At 54.4% G+C, this 17608-nt stretch overlaps 9 protein-coding genes across 9 annotated transcripts; 2 read left to right on the top strand and 7 right to left on the bottom strand.

Annotated features, from left to right (window-relative positions):
- Positions 1-137: 137 nt before the first annotated feature.
- Positions 138-2336, bottom strand: SAICODRAFT_188435 (uncharacterized protein). The gene is made up of 2 exons (XM_019166017.1): positions 337-2336; positions 138-237 (listed from the first exon to the last, which is right to left on the bottom strand). The coding sequence occupies exons 1-2, from the start codon at positions 2269-2271 to the stop codon at positions 232-234; spliced, it is 1941 nt and encodes a 646-aa protein (XP_019021021.1). The 5' UTR covers positions 2272-2336; the 3' UTR covers positions 138-231.
- A 126-nt stretch (positions 2337-2462) lies between these two features.
- SAICODRAFT_32222 (uncharacterized protein) lies at positions 2463-3759 on the bottom strand (the record flags this gene model as incomplete). The annotated part of the gene is made up of 1 exon (XM_019168149.1): positions 2463-3759. One exon carries the CDS (start codon positions 3754-3756, stop codon positions 2584-2586), a length of 1173 nt encoding a protein of 390 aa, XP_019021020.1. The 3' UTR covers positions 2463-2583.
- Positions 3760-6593: 2834 nt separating this feature from the next.
- On the bottom strand, positions 6594-7491 carry SAICODRAFT_10430 (uncharacterized protein; the record flags this gene model as incomplete). Its single annotated transcript, XM_019165238.1, has 3 exons — positions 6594-7074; positions 7161-7347; positions 7404-7491. The coding sequence occupies 3 exons, from the start codon at positions 7489-7491 to the stop codon at positions 6594-6596; spliced, it is 756 nt and encodes a 251-aa protein (XP_019021019.1).
- Positions 7492-8053: 562 nt separating this feature from the next.
- On the bottom strand, positions 8054-8995 carry SAICODRAFT_85939 (uncharacterized protein; the record flags this gene model as incomplete). Its single annotated transcript, XM_019171421.1, has 4 exons — positions 8897-8995; positions 8699-8791; positions 8304-8399; positions 8054-8177 (listed from the first exon to the last, which is right to left on the bottom strand). Coding segments are annotated over exons 2-4 (285 nt in total), but the record flags the coding sequence as incomplete, so codon positions are not given.
- A 646-nt stretch (positions 8996-9641) lies between these two features.
- SAICODRAFT_62594 (ribonuclease H-like protein) lies at positions 9642-10426 on the top strand (the record flags this gene model as incomplete). The annotated part of the gene is made up of 3 exons (XM_019169924.1): positions 9642-9905; positions 9978-10216; positions 10282-10426. The coding sequence occupies 3 exons, from the start codon at positions 9642-9644 to the stop codon at positions 10424-10426; spliced, it is 648 nt and encodes a 215-aa protein (XP_019021017.1).
- Positions 10427-10642: 216 nt separating this feature from the next.
- Positions 10643-12244, bottom strand: SAICODRAFT_62638 (general substrate transporter; the record flags this gene model as incomplete). The annotated part of the gene is made up of 1 exon (XM_019169929.1): positions 10643-12244. One exon carries the CDS (start codon positions 12242-12244, stop codon positions 10643-10645), a length of 1602 nt encoding a protein of 533 aa, XP_019021016.1.
- An 869-nt stretch (positions 12245-13113) lies between these two features.
- SAICODRAFT_62560 (beta-glucosidase) lies at positions 13114-14568 on the top strand (the record flags this gene model as incomplete). Its single annotated transcript, XM_019169919.1, has 1 exon — positions 13114-14568. The coding sequence occupies one exon, from the start codon at positions 13114-13116 to the stop codon at positions 14566-14568; it is 1455 nt and encodes a 484-aa protein (XP_019021015.1).
- Positions 14569-14677: 109 nt separating this feature from the next.
- On the bottom strand, positions 14678-15530 carry SAICODRAFT_10425 (uncharacterized protein; the record flags this gene model as incomplete). The annotated part of the gene is made up of 2 exons (XM_019165237.1): positions 14678-15363; positions 15422-15530. 2 exons carry the CDS (start codon positions 15528-15530, stop codon positions 14678-14680), a joined length of 795 nt encoding a protein of 264 aa, XP_019021014.1.
- A 189-nt stretch (positions 15531-15719) lies between these two features.
- SAICODRAFT_85926 (tRNA-dihydrouridine synthase) lies at positions 15720-16808 on the bottom strand. Its single transcript, XM_019171420.1, has 2 exons — positions 16685-16808; positions 15720-16628 (listed from the first exon to the last, which is right to left on the bottom strand). The coding sequence occupies exons 1-2, from the start codon at positions 16746-16748 to the stop codon at positions 15787-15789; spliced, it is 906 nt and encodes a 301-aa protein (XP_019021013.1). The 5' UTR covers positions 16749-16808; the 3' UTR covers positions 15720-15786.
- Between the last annotated feature and the right edge of the window lie 800 nt (positions 16809-17608).

The following is a 17608-nucleotide window of genomic DNA, read 5'->3' as shown; positions in this document are numbered from 1 at the left end:
CGGGGCACACAGGTCATCTGCCCTGACGTCATGCTCCATCTCATTCAGCGGTAGAAAATAAGTGTATTATACCAGAAAGACCCAACAAAAAGGACAGAAGTACTAACCTACACTCCTCCCAAAAAAGGTATCAAATCCACGCACTCATTCATCCAAAACATACAGTTTTCGAGCCAGCAAAGTCCAGCTCTCAATCTACCCATCACTTCACTCCAAGTGCTCGCTCGCACTTTACAACTCCTCCCTCACGCGGTCCGTAGCCCTAACACCCTCCTCAACGACCCTGTCCGTAGCATACTGAACTCCCTCCTTAACCCTGTGCGACCCCACAATCGCCTCCTCCTTAACGTAATCCGCACCCTTCTGTGCTTGCTTGGAAGCCTTCGACGCAGCGCTCGAAACGGAAGCAGAAGCACCACTCACATACGAGCTTCCACTGGCAGAAGCAGCGGACGCAGCGGAAGAAGCTGAAGCAGAAGCTGCAGCAGCGACGGAGGACGCGGAGGATGCGGTGTCGTCAACGGCGCCGTATGCGGAGCCAGCGGCACCACCGAGGAGACCCTTGAGGGATCCAAGGATACCGCCGAGCTTCGCCTGGAGGTCGGCGAGGTAGGAGGAGGTACCGTGGGTGTTGAAATCATCCTCACCATTCCACGCCCTCAAGTTCTCATTGGCGCTCCTGACCAACTCGTCCTTGTTTCCAGACGCGGGAACATCAACGCCATACGACTCAAGGTAGCTCTTGATATCACTCTCATCCCACTTGTCGAAAACGTAGCCAGTAGCAGCCGCGGCAGCAGAAGTGAGAGAAGCATACGCATTCCCACCCTTCGCGGAGACGGAATCATAGTTCTCCTGCGCAGCCTTGACCAACTCGTCTCTCTTGCCGTTCTTGGGGGTCTTAACACCCTGCTTCTCCAACCACTCGCCCAACTCCTCACGACTCCATCCCTCGAAGACATCATCGCCAACAGTGTTCTTAGCGACCTTGTGCGCATTAACCTTAACGCTCTCGACCAACTCCTCCTTGCTCGCGCCCTCAGGGACGTGGACGCCGCGGTTCTGGAGCCAGCGACGGAGACGGACCTCGGGCCATGCATTGACGATGGCGGCGTAGGCTTCGTGGCCCTTTTGCGCTGCGGCGTCGGTTGCCTGGGACCAGTAGTTTCCGGCGGAGGAGGTGGCGGCACCGTAGGCTGAGGCACCCTCGGCGGAAGCAGAGGAAGCAGAGGCCTTACCGGCGACGGAGGCGGAAGAGGCGGAGGCCTTCAACTTGAGCGAAGCGGAGGAAGCGGAGGCGGCAGCCTTGAGAGATGCGGAGGAGGCGGAAGCAGCGGCCTTGGCGGAGACAGAAGACGCGGACTTGCCGACAACAGAGGTAGCGCTGGAAGCAGAGCTGGCAGCTCCGTACGCAACACTAGACGCCGAAGACACGGCCTCACCCGCCAAAGAGGTAACGGAACCCGCAACATCACCCGCGTAGTCAGTCGCGTCCTTCAAGCGAGAGGCTGCCTCATCCGTGTATCCAGCAACACCCTTCTTAGCCAAATAAGCCTGGCGACGAAGAGTGGCGACCATATCGTTACGTTTTGAGCCCTGAGGAACAGGGACGCCGTGGGCATCGAACCAAGCCTTGATGTCAGAGTCAGTCCAGGTGTCGTAAACCCAGTCAACAGGAGACCAAAGAGAATGCTTCACATCCTCAGCCGCCGAAGAGGCAGCGGACGACGCAGCCTTCTTGTTCGATGCAGCCTCCTGCGCGACAGACTCATATGCTCCACGTGCGGCGGCGAGAAGAGAGTCTCTGGAGCGGGGAGAGGGGTTAGGGATGTTATGACGATCAAGGAAAGCCTTGAGCTGACTCTCGCCCCAAGACTCAAAGATCCAGTCCTTCGCATCCTCCCAGCTCTCAACGATAGAGTCAGAAGCGTAGTACCAGTTATCCTTGACAGTATTCTTCAATGCCGTAACATCCGCCTTGGCATCATACTTGATCTTCTTCTCGTCCAACCATGCCTGAAGACGCTTCTGATCCCAGGTCTCGTATGCGGTCGACTTTGTGGCTTCCCAGTTCTTGGAGACGAGATCTTGAAGATCTTTGCGGTCTGCTGCCTTAGGGTATGGAATGTCGTGGTCGGAAAGCCATTTCTCAAGTTCGGTCTCGTGCCATTTGTTGTAGAGCTTGTCTGACTTGAAAGGCCACTGGGCTGCCTGGACTTGGAGAGCAGCAAGGGAGAGAAGGGTTACTCCGGCGATTGATTGGTATTTCATTATTGTTCTTGTTGTATTTGGTTGGGGTTGTATGCTGGGATGGAAGAGGCGGGCGGTGAGGAGTACTTAACCTGGCAGTTGTGCTCATTACGTCATACTCAACACAATCCTTGCCTGCAGTTGCGCTTGGTGCGTGTAGCGCGCTTCGTCATTGCGCGTGATACGGGAGAAAGTCAGGATAGTAACGGAAAGAGTGTGCAATGCTATGCCAAATCACCAAGAGACCAATCAATAAAAATGTTAACTCCTTCCTTCCATGACCAATCCAATCCAATTGCAATGACAGTATTCCACCCCGTATACGTAACTACTCTAAGCCGTACCAGGGGATGTCGACTTCCCCATTCCCGGGCTCTCATCTCCACTCGTCTTCCTCTCCTCCACAATACTCTTACCCACTCCCCTCCCCTCCTTCTTTCCCACACTCTTCGCAATTGCCCCACCGTTCCCACCCTTCCTCTCATCCACAGCATCACAGAAAAACCACCTCATCCCATCCCCAAGCCGAAACGGATTCTCCTTCTCATCCCACACCACCCCCTCCTCCCCCTCCGGCCTCCTCCCCAAATCCACAACACGTTCCTCGACACCCACGATCCGTCCGAGCATGAACTCCCTCCTCCCCATATTTCTAGAAAGAGGCCCTTCGGAGGGTTGGGGACGGAGGAAGTAACATCCTCCGCCAAACCCAACCGTGAAGGGAGCCCAATTGTCGACGTTATCCCGTGTAGGCAAGAAGAGCGCCAGATCCCCCTCCTTGAAACCACGGACACTGATCTTCCCCGCAGCTTCGCGTTGTGCGACATTCGCCTTCTCGCGATAACTCTTACACTCCCTCTGCCACTTCCGCACCAAATGCTCTGCATCTTTGAGACGGGTGAGGATGGTGTGTGAAAAGGCGTCAAGATCGAATGACTGAATCTCGGTAAGGAAGGCGGTGTAGGCATCGTTCTCTGCATCGAGAGAGGTGTCATCGATCCAATATATAACCCTAGCTTGTGCCGGAGTCGGAGTCGTCGGCCGTCCCTCTGGGCTGGGCCCAGGAACGAGGAGTGGTCCAATTGCAACAGTCTCCCCACAACTAGCACCAGCAGCAGCCCCGGCACCAGTACTTGTAGAAGCAGCCCCAGATGAGGCATTACCACTCCTGGAGGATTTGTTCGCCATATTCTCGACCATCTCCAACAACTCCCTACACCGCGCAGAATACGTATACAACCTCTGCGTCAGATCTCTCGCCTTCAAACTTCGTTGTTCCAGCCTCCCCTCAACCTGGTCCTTCTCCGCCCGCAAAAGTTGATTTTGTTCGATTAGTACGGAGATACGTTGAACCAAATCCGAGGGTTGGAGGAGGGTGGGTGTTTCGAGGATGCGTGAAGTTTCGCGTAGGAGGGAGTTCGACTCCTCTTCTGCTCTCGACGATTGCTCATTGTGCGCAATCTTCTCCTCGAGCTTCTGTACCGCCTCCTCATGCTCTACCTTCATCCTTCGCGCCGTCTCTTCTAAGCCTTTCTTGGCGGCCTGCTCCGCCGCACACTGCTCCCTCAACACCCCCAACGTCTCCCTCGCACTCCCGACCTCACTCTCCCACACCCCTCTGACCCTCCCAAGCTCGTCCTCCAAGCCCATATTAGCCTTCCTCGCCGCCTCGAGCTCATCAACAACCCCTTGCCACCTCCTTTCCACCTCCCCCAACTCTCCCCCCATCTCCAGGACACGCTCCTCCGCCCCAACACGGCGTTCATGCTCCTCATCCGCCTCTTCCTCAACCCTCTCGAGCTTGCGTCTCAGCTCATCAATCTGCCCCTCGAGGTCCTTCTTCTCACGTACATACTCCCCCCTCATACCCTCCAAATTCGCCATCAGATCCCCCTTGACAGCAATAACCTCCCTCACCTCCTCCTCCTTCGCCCGCAACTGTTGTCGTAGAGTCTTCAAGCTTTCAACAACAGCCTGATGTGCATCGAGGTTCTTCGCAGCGATTGATTTCTCGGCTTGAAGGCGGAGAATTTGTTCTTTCTGCGCGGTGAGCTCGGCTTTTAGGAGACAGAGTTCGCGGGAGCCTTCCTGACTGCTCGGAGTCCTTCTCATACTCGTCGGTATCGCAGGAATGCACACACTGGTTGGACTAGTCGAAGGCGACGTTGAACCAACCATCATTGTCGTAGGTGGGGCAGAGTGGAGAGCTGGACGGCCTTGCATCGATACACTCCGCTTGTGGCCAATACCGAGGCCTTCGAGGCCGGGAGAGGGTGTGGCCGTGGGTGTGATCGAAGCAGAATGAAAGACATCCCTAGAAGTGCGCATATGTCGATGAAGGATATCCTCTAGGTTCCGTATACGTGATTCAGCGTGTTTGAGTTTCTCTTCGACGCGAGCTTTGTCATGGCGGAGTACCTCAACTTCGGGAGATTGCACCCCTTGGCCTTGAGCTGTCGCAGGTGCGGTTGACTTGGTTGTCCGGGTACTGGAGGTAAATGCTGGCGCTTGGGCTGCTTGGGGTAAGGCAATGGTCGACGCTGTCTCCTCGTAAACCCTCCGCAGCACGCCAACAGACTGAATGGCCCGCAAAAAGTCCTCAACATCCTTCTTACTCACGACCCCAGGCTCCCTCTCAACAACCTCCATCACCCCCCTCCAAGCACTCTCATACCCCTTCATCAACTCTCCCATCTCCCTCCTCTGACCCCGCAGTAGATACGCATAAACTTCAATCCCCCTAACCAGTCCCTCCACAACCGCCTCCTCTTCCCCCGCTTCAATCCCCAACCCCTTCATCCTCCCCCCAACCCCCGCAACCAAACTCTGCACCCCACTCAACACCCCCAAACACCCCAACGCCTTCCTCACATCCCGTGCCCTAATCTCAACCAACTCCTCATGTATCTCAACGAGCGCGTTGAGTGCGTGCATGAGTCGGGGTTCATCGTTTTGTACGTGTTGTTGTGAGATGCGTTGGACATCGTATGCGGGGCGGGAAGAGGAGGAGAGGGAGCAGCAGTCGGTGCGGATACGGGTGCCGTTGAGGGAGGCTTGTTCGCAGGCGTGGGTTGATGCGGTGAGGAATTCTTGCAAGGAGGTTGCGGTGCGCCAGGTTTGGACGGTGGAGGAGAGGGATGAGCTTCCGGTTGCGATTTGTTGCACGATGTCCTTGATCTCTTTGATGTCGTTCTTCAACGTTTTTGCATTTGTCTCGAAAGCTGTCACGGCCTCGGAGCTTCTTCCCTCAGGGTCAAGCACATCCCTGAGTGTCCGTCCTCCCAACTTAACAGGGAGCACGATCTTCTCCAACATTGCCACCCCCTCCAACAACTCCTCCCGCCTTCTCACCTCCTCCTCAACAACCCCCTCAACTTCCCCAAACGCCTCCCGAACGCTCCCGCTATGCGACTCAAGGTTCGTCATAGCAACATCAACCGCATCATGCAACACCCCAATCTCCCCAACCTTCCTCCGAATCGCACTCTGCAACTCCCGCGACCGACCTGCCAACGCCATCGCCCACTCTGCCCTCCTCTGCAAAATCTCATCCATCGGAACCCCCCGCGTCGGCGGAGGTGGCATCGGGGATTCCGCTTTCTCCTCCTCAAGTTCGAGTGAACTCACGCTGGCATCCATCCCCCGCGTCAACCACGACCTGTTAAACACGTACACTGCTCCACCCTCAACCCGTATCTCGGCTTCCTTAACCTGCGTCCCCCCATTCGTCATCAATATCAGAAACCTAGCCTCAATGCCCGTCATGCTCGTAATCCACCCCTTCGCGGCATCCAAGGAGGCGAAGGTCCTCGTACCCAGGGTTGCGCCCGTATGGGCTGCGTATACCGTCGGCATCCTTTCGTCCTCGTGATTATAGGAGGAGCTCAAGACCCAGGACGACTTGTGGATCTGGGTTTGGGGTGTCGGTGGTGAGTTGGTCCTTCCGCGTTTTGGTCGTCTTATCGCGTAATCTGCCGTACGTATGAAATCACCCGCATACATGTGCAGTGATTTAATCTATCCGCGGGGAAACCTTGCCGAGGTTAACTTGATAAGTGGATTTGCTTTAAATCTGCTTGAGATGAGCATCCGTGCCAAAGTGTCATGTAGCCGACTCGACTTGTACTGTAGGTTGAAATCATACGCAAGTCTTCGGGTTCAGTTTTACTGCATTCAAGCCCATTAAGACAGACCCTGGGTATTTCTCACGGTATCGAACAGACATTGTACATTGAGCAGTGAACACACAGCCATGCATAGATATAAACACACAAGTCCAATTGCTTAACCTACACATATCCTACACTTCCCCCATGATGCGGATTTAAGCTCACTGTGCTCGCTTAAGGCTCCTTATCCCTTCCCCCACTCCCCGCCCAAAAGTCCTTATTCACCTTCTGCTCCGTATCACTCAACCCATCCCCACTACTCGTTCCCACCTTCAACGCATCCTGTACCATCTCACTCCCCTGCGGTGCCCCCGGCTCATGCGACGCAACTTCTACCTTCTTGTCAAACTGATCGGTGGTGTCCTTACCCTTGCCGAGAGACTGGTTGTCGTCCTTGTGTTGGAGAGATTCGCCGATAGAGGAGTCAGTGATGGACCCAGTCGCGACGGAGCCTTGGTTAGGGGACCCGGTACCGGATTTGGGGTTTGCCGCGTGGGCGGGCTGGCCGGGTTGTTTCTCTGTCTTGGGTTTCCCGTGCTTATCTTTTTCCGCTCCGGTCGTCTCGGTGTTTGTCGACTCAGTCTTCTTCTTCGAGGACTTCTTAGGCTTCTTCTCGGTGGACTTCTTCTCGGTGGGCTTCTCCTCGGTGGAGGACCTTACATTCACACAAATCAGCATTCAATTCAAACTAATCATACACTCCTCAAAACCTCTCCACGATGCAAAAAAGAGATGACTCACTTCTTCTCCTTGCTACCACTCTTCTTGTCCGTGCCCCCAGCTTGCGCTTTTCCCCTCGAACTCTCCTCCTCACCAAAGGTCGAGCCACCCTGCTCGTCCGCCTCCTCAGGACGAGGCCCGGGGTGTTCGGCCTGAGAGCCCTTCTGAGCCGTTTCGTTGGGAGTGTTGGGTGTGGGGTCACCGTAACCTACGTACAAACGACATCGTCAGTATACAGTCTGGCAATAGCTCGTATGCACATACCGGTGGCATAGCCCCTAACAGCGATAGGAGCCCTGATCAAGGAAGCCCTGTTCAAGAGGAGCGTACGACGAATAGCTTGCATGTGCATCTTGATTGTAAAACTGAATTTGTTATGGGTTGTATGCTCCTCCTCGAAGGCGGAGAGAGCAGTTTTATGGAGGGGGGTCGACGATCACACGCGCACCAACGGATGACGTCAATCATCTTCACTCTGCACACCTTGAGCTGCTCGATGCAGTCACCAGTCAGGCTCGTCATCGAAAACACTACAACCATGGCTACGACCAACACCTGCAGACCAGACCATGAAGTACAAAGAATTGCAACAGTCCATTAAACAGACAGCAAACAGAAAAAGCAAAGGAACGACAGAAAGATAAGAACGAGAAACAGACAAACCGACCCCCATAAGCTGCTTGAAGAGCTTTGAAAAAACCGGCCATAGATCCTACCCCGCCCTAAGAATAAACAGAAATTTGAAAAAGATAAAGAGAAAAACTTGACCTTCTTCCACTTCCACCGAGCATATTACACGACCATATATATCCCACCCCCTATCCTCCTCTTTGTCTTACGTAGCAAGCTCGAGCTCGACCGAAAGGTCTTAGACTCCCGCTTACTCCTCATCCTCCTCACTCGCGGCAGGCCTGGCAGCATACTCAGCCTTCGCCTGCTCATACCGCTTCTTATCCGCGGCAGCCTTCGCCTCGTATGGCTTCTTGTCTTCTGCGGAGAGGCTGTTCCAGCGCTCACCGAGGATCTTGCCGACTTGGCCTGTAGGACGAGCGTTAGCGAGTCCGTTCTTGATATTCATACATTCATCCCTTCATGCTCCTCCCCTTACACGATCATGCTCGTCGAGCCAGGAGCAAGGTAAAAGGGAAGAGTGGGAAAACATACCGAAAGTAACGTCAGGGTTCTCGGTACGGACAACATCGCGGTTATCGGCAGCGAAGAACATGTATGCGGAGAGAGAGCGCTTGGGAGCGTTGGGGTCTATTCAATTGATGTGGTCAGCAAAGAGTTCGTGACAATGATGTTGTGGAGGATGTTATGGGGGTTGACGCGTGGGGAGAGGGAGGTGCGCACGAGAGATAACAGGGAGGAAGAGGACGCCTCCGAGCATTCACTCGAGCGAACGCGTCCCTCCGACTCCCTTCCCCGTTCCACTCGCTTACATCCCACGAAAGTCCGAAAAGAACGCGTATTCCCATCGTGTATGCCACTCATTTCCCTGTTCCTCCCCATTGCACCCTCCAAAACGCGTCAGTCCCACAACAAACAGGAAGAAATACCTTTCTTAGCACCCTTCTTGGCAACAGGGGTCTTGCGCGCAGCACGGGGCTTGGATTCCTTAGGCATGGTAGTAGTTGTTTTGTGTAGTAGTTCTACTCCACTCCAGTCAGCTCTCCCATCCAAAAGGGCCAATTCATCGAGAAAATGCCAGGGAAGAACGCATTCATCTCCCTTTTTTTTGTGCGCTGATGACTTACGAGCTTGGGTGTGCAAATGTGTTTTTCTTGCTGCTATGCTCTCTCTGTTTGGGTAGCGGGTAGCAGTTACTGTGTGTGTGCGGTGAGCAGCGGTGTGTGGGTGGTAGCAGTGAGGGAGCGCGGGCGGGCAGTGCGCAGTGCTTTGTAGGGAGGGCGGGCGGTGCTGCTTGTGTGTGTGCGCGGCTGGTTCAGGGATTTCGTGCGGCGCCCGTGGTCAGGTGGAAAGCAGTTTGAGGCACCACATGGGACAGTCACACGAAGAGGTAAACGATACATGGAGTATGGGCAAATATTTTTGATAGATATCTGATATAAAGATAACCTGTGGGGCGGTAGAACCCGATGATGTTCTCGAGTGTGAAGTGAGATGCCGACGACCTTCCCGACGACAACCTCGTCCCCTGAACCCCGTCCGTCCCTAGGCTCCCATAAGGGACCACCTGACCATTCCCGCGCCGTAAACCTGAACTCCAATGAAATATATCACGAGTCACCCTCCAAATCTCCTCGGCCTTCCCCATCCATAGTCAAGTAACCGCCTGGTCATGCGACCCCATGCACGCATTCTAACCCCACGCTGATCTCATCTCACCTCATGTCCAGGCATCTGCTCAGCCTTTTCCCACGCAACCTCGCCTACACATACGGCCGTCGTCCGCTGATCTCATCTCGTATAAGACCCTGCGTGTCCCATCCCCTCGTACACATCCCCAGCACCAGCACTACCTGTACCCCCAATTACAACATGTCGACTAGCAACGGTAATACGCAGAAGTTTTCCAATTGTCTCCGCGATGCCACTGGCGCCCCAAAGGATCCCTTGGTCTGGATCGACCTTGAGATGACTGGGTTGGACATCGATGGTGGTGATACCATTATCGAGGTCGCGTGTTTGATCACGGATGGGGAGTTGAATTTTGTTGATGAGAAGGGGTTTCATATGATTGTGAATCAGTCGAAGGAGGTGATGGACGGGATGGGAGAGTGGTGTCGGGACCATCATGGGAAGGTACGGATCAACCCTCTCCGGCTCTTTCTGGTTCTCCATTTTGCTTGCAGTACTAACGCACAGCTCATACAGTCTGGCCTCACCGCCGCCGTCCTTGACTCCCCCCACTCCCTCTCCCACGCCTCCGATTCCCTCCTCGCCTACATCAAATCCCACGTCCCAACCCAACGTCAAGCCCTGTTGGCCGGCAACAGCGTTCACGCCGATCGCGTGTTTCTGAGCAAGTACATGCCGGAGGTCGTGGAGTTCTTGCACTATCGCATCGTGGATGTCAGTACCGTGAAGGAGTTGGCGAGGAGATGGGAGCCTAGGTACGTACTACGTCCACATGGTGGAAGTGTGACTTCTGGTACGAGTGCTGATTGTTGCGAAACAGGGTCTTCAAGGCGGCGTCGGCACAGAAGGCGGAAGCGCATCGTGCGTTGGATGATATTAAGGAGAGTGTCCAGGAGTTGATGTTTTACCGCGAGAACTGGATGACGCCGAACTCTAAGAGGAGGATGAGTATTGGCGGGCTCTGAATACCGTTATGATCATGCCGTTGAGACGCGCGAACGAAACCGATCGCGAAGCAGGTGGGGATGTGGGTGGTACGATATGGGACGGCAAGGGACGTGATTGCACATTGGCAAATATGGTATATTCGGTATCATTAATCCATCACAATAGTCCTATACTGTTCCACATCGTACATCTCCGCCCTCCTCCCTCAGTAGACATCCCTCCTTCCTTCCTACCTAGATCATCTCCACTCCACCATGCCTCGCACTCCCCGGCTTCACCAAACTCGCCTTCTTCGGATTCGGCGCCGAGAAAACCTCCTCCAACTCCTCCATCGTCCTTCCCTTCGTCTCCACAAACCACATCCACACAGCAAACCCCTCAAACGCATCCCAACACATGAAAAAGATGTAAAACTTCCATGTCAAATTCGCCATCGCAACGGGCGCCGCATAGTTATTCACGAAACCTGCTGTGCCGAGGACGAGGAGGTTTAGGGACATACCTTTTGCGCGCATTTCGGAGGTGAGGCATTCGGCGGGGTAGGTAACTTGCATGGGTGTGAACCCGAAGGCAAAGACGACGCCGAAGAGGTAGATGAAGACGATGGACGCGATGGAGGAGGTCTGGGAGGCTGTACGCTCGAAGATCGCGGTTGTTGCAGCGATGATTGCGAAACAGACGGTCATGGAGAACGTGGAGATCATGAGCATGGGACGACGACCGAGGATATCGTGGCAGCGTGCTCCGGCCATGGCTGAGATCCAAGAAATGACAGAGTAGATTGCAGTGAGGAGGAGTTGCATGTTCGTGGATGTTACACCGGCGATTTCGGTCATCTTTGGGAGATAGTAGGTTGCGATGTTATTACCGGAGAACTGTCCGAACCAGGCCATAAAGATGACCATCAAGGAGCGGTAACGGGCGGAGGGTGTCTTGTAGAGACCGCGGTAATCCCATGGACGCTTGTCGGAACCGTTGTCGTGACGAATCGCTTCCTCAATCTCAGCCAACTCGAGCTCGACGAGAGGGTGGGAGGGATCGTTTTCTCCGTGGTATTTGATGATGAAATCCTTTGCCTGCTCGAATTTTCCGTTGGCGATCAACCACCTCGGACTCTCCGGAACCAACAAGTACAGGAACACCAACGAGATGGCAGGACACAGCAACTGCAACCAGATCGGCAATAAGAACGTCATGTTGGACCCGGGCATGTTGATACTCGTCCCATACACCGTAAACGTCGCAATAATCGATCCCATGTACCACAAGGTATTATACAACCCCGTCAACGTCCCACGGTAATTCGGATGTGCCAATTCCACGACAAAGAGCGGTGCAGTCATCGCCGGCACACCACTCCCAAACGCCAACAAAAACCGACCAGCGATAAATTGATTCATGGTGTGCGCAGTACCCTGCACAATAGTACCAAGGATAACAATGGACAACCCCACAGCCACGGAGATCCTGCGTCCCCAGGTGTCCGAAATCCACAAAAACGCAGACGCACAGATCTGTCCAATCTGGTAAATCGAAAATACGAGACCCGTGTTGTGTTGGCCCTTGAAGTAGTCTTGGTACTCGTTTAAGGCGTTGATGGAACCCATGAGGGAACCGTCGTAGCCTTGCATTGTGGCGCAGAGGTAAAGGACGAGGAGGATTCCGTAGAGCTTGAGCATTTGCTTTGACCATGGCTTCGGGGGACGGGCGGCGGTGACGGAGGCGAGGTTGAGGTTGGGGTCACGGGTTGTTGTGCCCGTGTGGTTTTTCTCGTCAAGAGGAGGAGAGTTGGTAGCCCTCTCGATGTGTTCGGCGTTGACCTTGTCCTTGTCCATGGTGAAATGTGTGTGTTAAGGCGACCACACCCGCCGAAGGAGAGGGGGTTATATAGGCATTTGAGGAACGGGAGAGAGTGATCCATGGACGAAAGCGTTCACCCCGCATTGCGATTGACCCCACACTCGATCCCCATGGGGGTTGTTAGAGCTGCTAGTGACAACTCTGTTTGCTTGCATACGGGGCAGCCATGGCCGTACTGGTGCTTTTTCGAGGCAGAAGCCCCCGCGAGGAATTCCGCCGAGTGTCGCGCCGGCCTGATGTATACACCGCCATCTCCTACCTTCCGTGGTATGGATTACGGCAGATCACGACAGCAAATTGATGATCCCGGTCCCCATGACAAGAAACTGCTACCGGCCGCTTCGAGGCGCACGTTCTCGGCATCCTCCCATTACAAACGCTGCTTCCATTCGTCCCTATGGTCGCAGCCTTCGGATCAGCCACGTCCGTGCGGTCGTTGCTTGTCCGTACGGGATCTGCACGTCCGTACGGGTGGCCCAACCGCAGTCCTGCCAGACGCACACGTGCGGGGAAGGTTGCATAGACGAGGTACGACGACGAATGAAGGGACCCGGTCATTCGAATTAGGAACTCGATCCCGCGGATATTGAGGATTGATCTCCGCCCTTTTAACCGGTGTGACCATCGCGACATCCGTTTCAAGCCAAGCATGACCGGTGACATCGGTAGAAGTCTGCCGTGGGAACAGCAACCGCCAAGAGGTGTACCCCTCCTTTCATTCTCTTTCATCCTCAGAGCCCCACGGGGTGATGATCCCCGGACTGATCCGTCAACCGCTCCAGCATAAAGACCACCTTCCGCCTACGTCTCTGCTCTTCTCAACCTCACAGCTCTCTTTCTCGTTATGACCAACACCACCGACAAGCTCCCCTCCAACTTCCTTTGGGGCTTCGCAACAGCCGCCTACCAAATCGAAGGTTCCTGGAACGAAGACGGCCGCCTCCCCTCCATCTGGGACACGTACGCCCACACCCCCTCCAAGATCATCGACGGCTCAAACGGCGATACCGCTTGCGACTCGTACCACCGCTACAAGGAAGATATCGCACTCCTAAAATCCTACGGCGTGAACGCGTACAGGTTTTCTATCAGTTGGTCTCGCGTGATTCCCAAGGGTGGAAGGGAGGAGGAGGTTAATGAGAAGGGAGTGAAGTTTTATAGTGATGTGATTGATGAGTTGTTGAAGAACGGGATCTTGCCGTTCGTGACACTACATCATTGGGATTTACCACAGGAGTTGTATGAGCGTTATCAAGGATTCCTCACCGCCTTCGAACTGGTCCCCGACTTCACCCGTTTCGCACGCCTATGTTTTGAGCGCTTCGGGGATCGTGTGAAGAACTGGCTCACTTTCAACGAACCCTGGGTCATCTGCGCACTCGGACATGCCGGGACGGGACCGGAAGGCTCCTTTGCGCCAGGCCGCTCGAGTAATCGTGATCTTAGCCCTGAGGGGAACTCCGATACCGAACCCTGGATTGCGGGACACACCTTGCTCCTCGCACACGCCAGCGCTGTCCAAGTCTATCGCACGGACTTCGCCAAACAACAAGGCGGCCAAATCGGAATCACCTTGAACGGCGACTGGGCCGTTCCCTATAATCTCGAAGAACCCCTCGACCACGCCGCAGCCCAACGCAAACTCGAATTCTCTCTCGGTTGGTTCGCGGATCCGATCTGGCATGGAGACTATCCCGCCTCGATGCGCGAGTTGCTAGGTGACCGTCTTCCCACGTTCACGGAGGCAGAGAAGGCGATGTTGAAGGGAAGTAGTGATTTCTTCGGGTTTAACCACTATACGACGAATTATGTCAAACACCGCGAGGGACCGCCCGAACATGGAAACTTCAACGGGAACGTCGGGCTGACCTTCACTTCGAAGGATGGTGTCGACTTGGGTCCCGAGACGGGATTGGCGTTTATGAGACCCGTTCCCTGGGGCTACAGAGCTCTGTTGAATTGGATTTGGAAGAGATATGGTGCACCAATCTACTGTACCGAGAACGGCATGTGCGCCAAAGACGAAGGCTCCCTCCCCCTCGCCGAAGCTCTCAACGACACCCCCCGCGTTGAATATTACAAGGGCTACCTCAATGCAATGTTAGAGGCCGTCGTGGAGGACGGCGTCGATGTACGGAGTTACTTTGGTTGGAGCTTGATGGATAACTGGGAGTGGTGTAGTGGGTACGGACCCAGGTTTGGAGTTACGTATGTTGATTACGAGGACGGGTGTAAGAGGTATCCTAAGGAGTCGAGTCGATTTGTGAGGGGGTGGTTTGAGGAGAATATTTCGAAGTGAGCGGGGGAATGGATATGATTTATTTTGGATTGAGAAGAGGCCTGCTCTAATATATCGTAATCGTCATAACCCTGGACCAAGGCTTGTGGGTAGATTGCTTTTTGACGTTTTAAGGCAACCACGCAACCTGCCCAGTGTACAGCCTATGCAAAGTCCACCCCATAACCGCAACAATAGCCCCAAAAACAACCCACGCCGTCCCCTCCATCAAAGCAACATCCGAAACCTTATCCTGCAACGTCCTCTGTTTCGCAACCACCATATTCCTCTCCATTCCTCCCTCTTCCTTGACATAGTGCCTCCCAAACAAGTCGTTCTGGATCCAGACGACTTTGTTGACGGCGCGGAGTACGGCGGTTTTCGTGGCGTTGTCGAGATCGGGGTGGGGGACGACGACGGAGAGGAGCATGTCGACGACGTAACCGAGGAGGATGGTACAGTGAATCAAGTCGACCCTGAGCGCGGGTTTCTTTTCGCGGTGTTTGAACCCGGGTTGGCCGGTGTGCATCAATCCCACATTATCGAGGTACTTCCAGAATTCTGGGCCGTAGGATTTGTCGGTGACGAGCTTGCGCAAGTAACGACTCAAGAAGTCTTTTCGGAACTTGATCTGGTCGTGGTTTAGAGTCAAGTCGGACGCGGAGGTGGGTGTGGGTCCATCGTAGCCTGTCTGACGGGGAAGGAAGGATTGTTTGGTGATGGTGAAGGAGAAGAGCTTGACGTAGACTGCGTCGACGATGGTAGGAACGAGGGGATCGACCAACGGCGCCGCGGCGTGGAGCGCATCGATATCCTCTGTATAGTATTTGTTAACTGTTGTGCCCTGAAAGATCACATTAAGAACATTTCTTACCTTGTCCAAACCCGATAAACTCCTTCAAGTACGAAACTCGCTCATTCAAGTCCTCGGCAATAACTTCTGCCTTGACAATTCTCGGGTTCTGCGGGCTGTGCACTGACATCTTTTTTCTTTCCTCCTCTTGGATCGATGGTCCTCGAGGGGTCGCAAGTTGTCGGCTCTTCGCACCAACGTTGACGGCGAGCACCGCCGCACGTTGCCGCCACTCCGAAGTTCCCGGCCGACAACCGTTGCACGGGCCAAGGTCCGATACGTGAGCAGGACTGTTGAATTGCGGGAAGTGTAGGGATGCGGCTGTATACGATACGATATGCATGTAATATCTATCCTACTGGTGGTTCTTGGTATACTGCACCTTCTCATTTCCTGATGATTTCATCAACAACCCCAAACCCCTCCTCCCCCCTCCTCCTAAGCACAAACCTCTCATCCAACCAATCCAAACACGCCGCAACCCCCCTCCCCTCATTAAAACTTTTCCGTTCCTGCCTCGTCAACGTCCTCTCCATCATATCACTTAAATGATGCTGAAAAAGCCCAAAATTCAAACCATACTCCAACGCAAAATCGATGAATCGCTCGATGCAGCTCCAGGGTGTGGCGGTGTATCCGGCGAATAGAGCAGGGTTTGAGAGGAGGCCACGGGCGGACATGACGCCGTCGACGCCGGTGTAGGCAGCGATTTGGTGGGTGTTGGCAAGCGTCGTAGCGTCCCCATTCGCCACAACAGGAACCGACACATTCTCCTTCACGAGCCTAATGGCATCCAAATCAACCGGCTCACTACTCCTCTGCGACCGTCGTCTCCCATGCACAGTAACATAATCAACCCCCGCCGCCTCAACTTGCCTCGCGAAATCAACAGTCCGCTGCAAATCCCCATGTACCCGAATCTTGACACTAACGCACCTACCCACTCCACACCGCGCTTTAACTGCGCGCACCATTTCGGAGACGAGTTGGATGTCGTGCATGAGGTGTGCGCCGATACCTTCTTGGACGGCCCAGGATTGGGGACAGCCGCAGTTTAGGTCTATGCCGTCGACGTAGGGGAACGAGAGCTCCGCTGCGCGGGCAAGGATCAGGGGGTCCTTTGCGGCGAATTGGGCGATTACGGGACGGTCGGCGATGTTGGTTGAGAAATCTGCGTGGCGGGCGAAGGCATGGGAGGTGAATTCTTTTGCGAGCATCATTGGGGTGTCTACACGCCATAGATCAGTAGATGTGTGAGAGGGGGAGGAAGAGTGGGGTACAAACAGACTAGATCAGTGTTAAAGGAGCGAACGAGAGCTCGGAAAGGGAGTTTGGAGTAGCGGACCATGGGGCCGGAGACGTAGAGTGGTCGTTTCTCATGCTTTGCTTTGTCGAAGAGTGCGAGGGGGTGGTCTTCGGGTCTTCGTGGCAGTGAGACGTATTCGCCGACGATGCTGTCTTCCATGCTCTGTACCGTGGGACTTGTCTAGAAAGGTGTACTGGCGATTTTTGGATGGGAGATGCAGGGGGTGCAGCATGTACCCGGCTAGACCTCAAAGGGTAATCCACATATTTACGCAGTAGTTGTTGGGAGAGGCCCAGATCGATCGCGAGCAAGACTGAAGGCTTAGACAGTCTTTTCATTCCACATTGCTTTCCACTCGACGTTAAAAATGGTGCTCCGCAACATAACCCTGCCTCGTACGTACGTGGATCAGATGCTGATTCGTTCAACCCCGGGCCCTCATCGGCAATTGCCGTTAACGTTCGATCTGATACTCTACCAAATGCGAATTCAACGGCCCAATTGCAAGTTCAACGCTCATCAACGATCATTCATGATTTACCCAAGATTACCACACCTCGGCAACCCAACCGAACCTGCCACGTCTACGCCATCTGTTAAACTTGAGCGATCCGGGTTTGTTCTCGAATCACGAAGGTGTGAGTGCCTGCTTTTGGTGGTGTTCTAGTAGGCGCGGGTGGAAGTTCCCCGGAGGCGCGTAGGCTTGAGGAGTCGCGCCCCTGAACCGCGATCGATCGAGACGTCAAGGATGACCAGGGGGGGGCGGGGGATCAGGAGCTGCCTCCTGAATTCACCTGAACACCAACGCCGTTCTATATAATCCATAGCATTCATCCCCAGCCTGAGCAGTTCCACCCAGCATACACCCCCTAAGGTACCCACCATGGAGACCCTCTCCACAA

The sequence above is a fragment of the Saitoella complicata genome (assembly GCF_001661265.1).
Source record: "Saitoella complicata NRRL Y-17804 unplaced genomic scaffold SAICOscaffold_30, whole genome shotgun sequence".
Classification (NCBI taxonomy): Eukaryota; Fungi; Ascomycota; class Saitoellomycetes; order Saitoellales; family Saitoellaceae; genus Saitoella; species Saitoella complicata.
The sequence above is the reverse complement of the archived record's forward strand: the minus strand, read 5'-3'. Positions and strand labels throughout refer to the sequence as shown.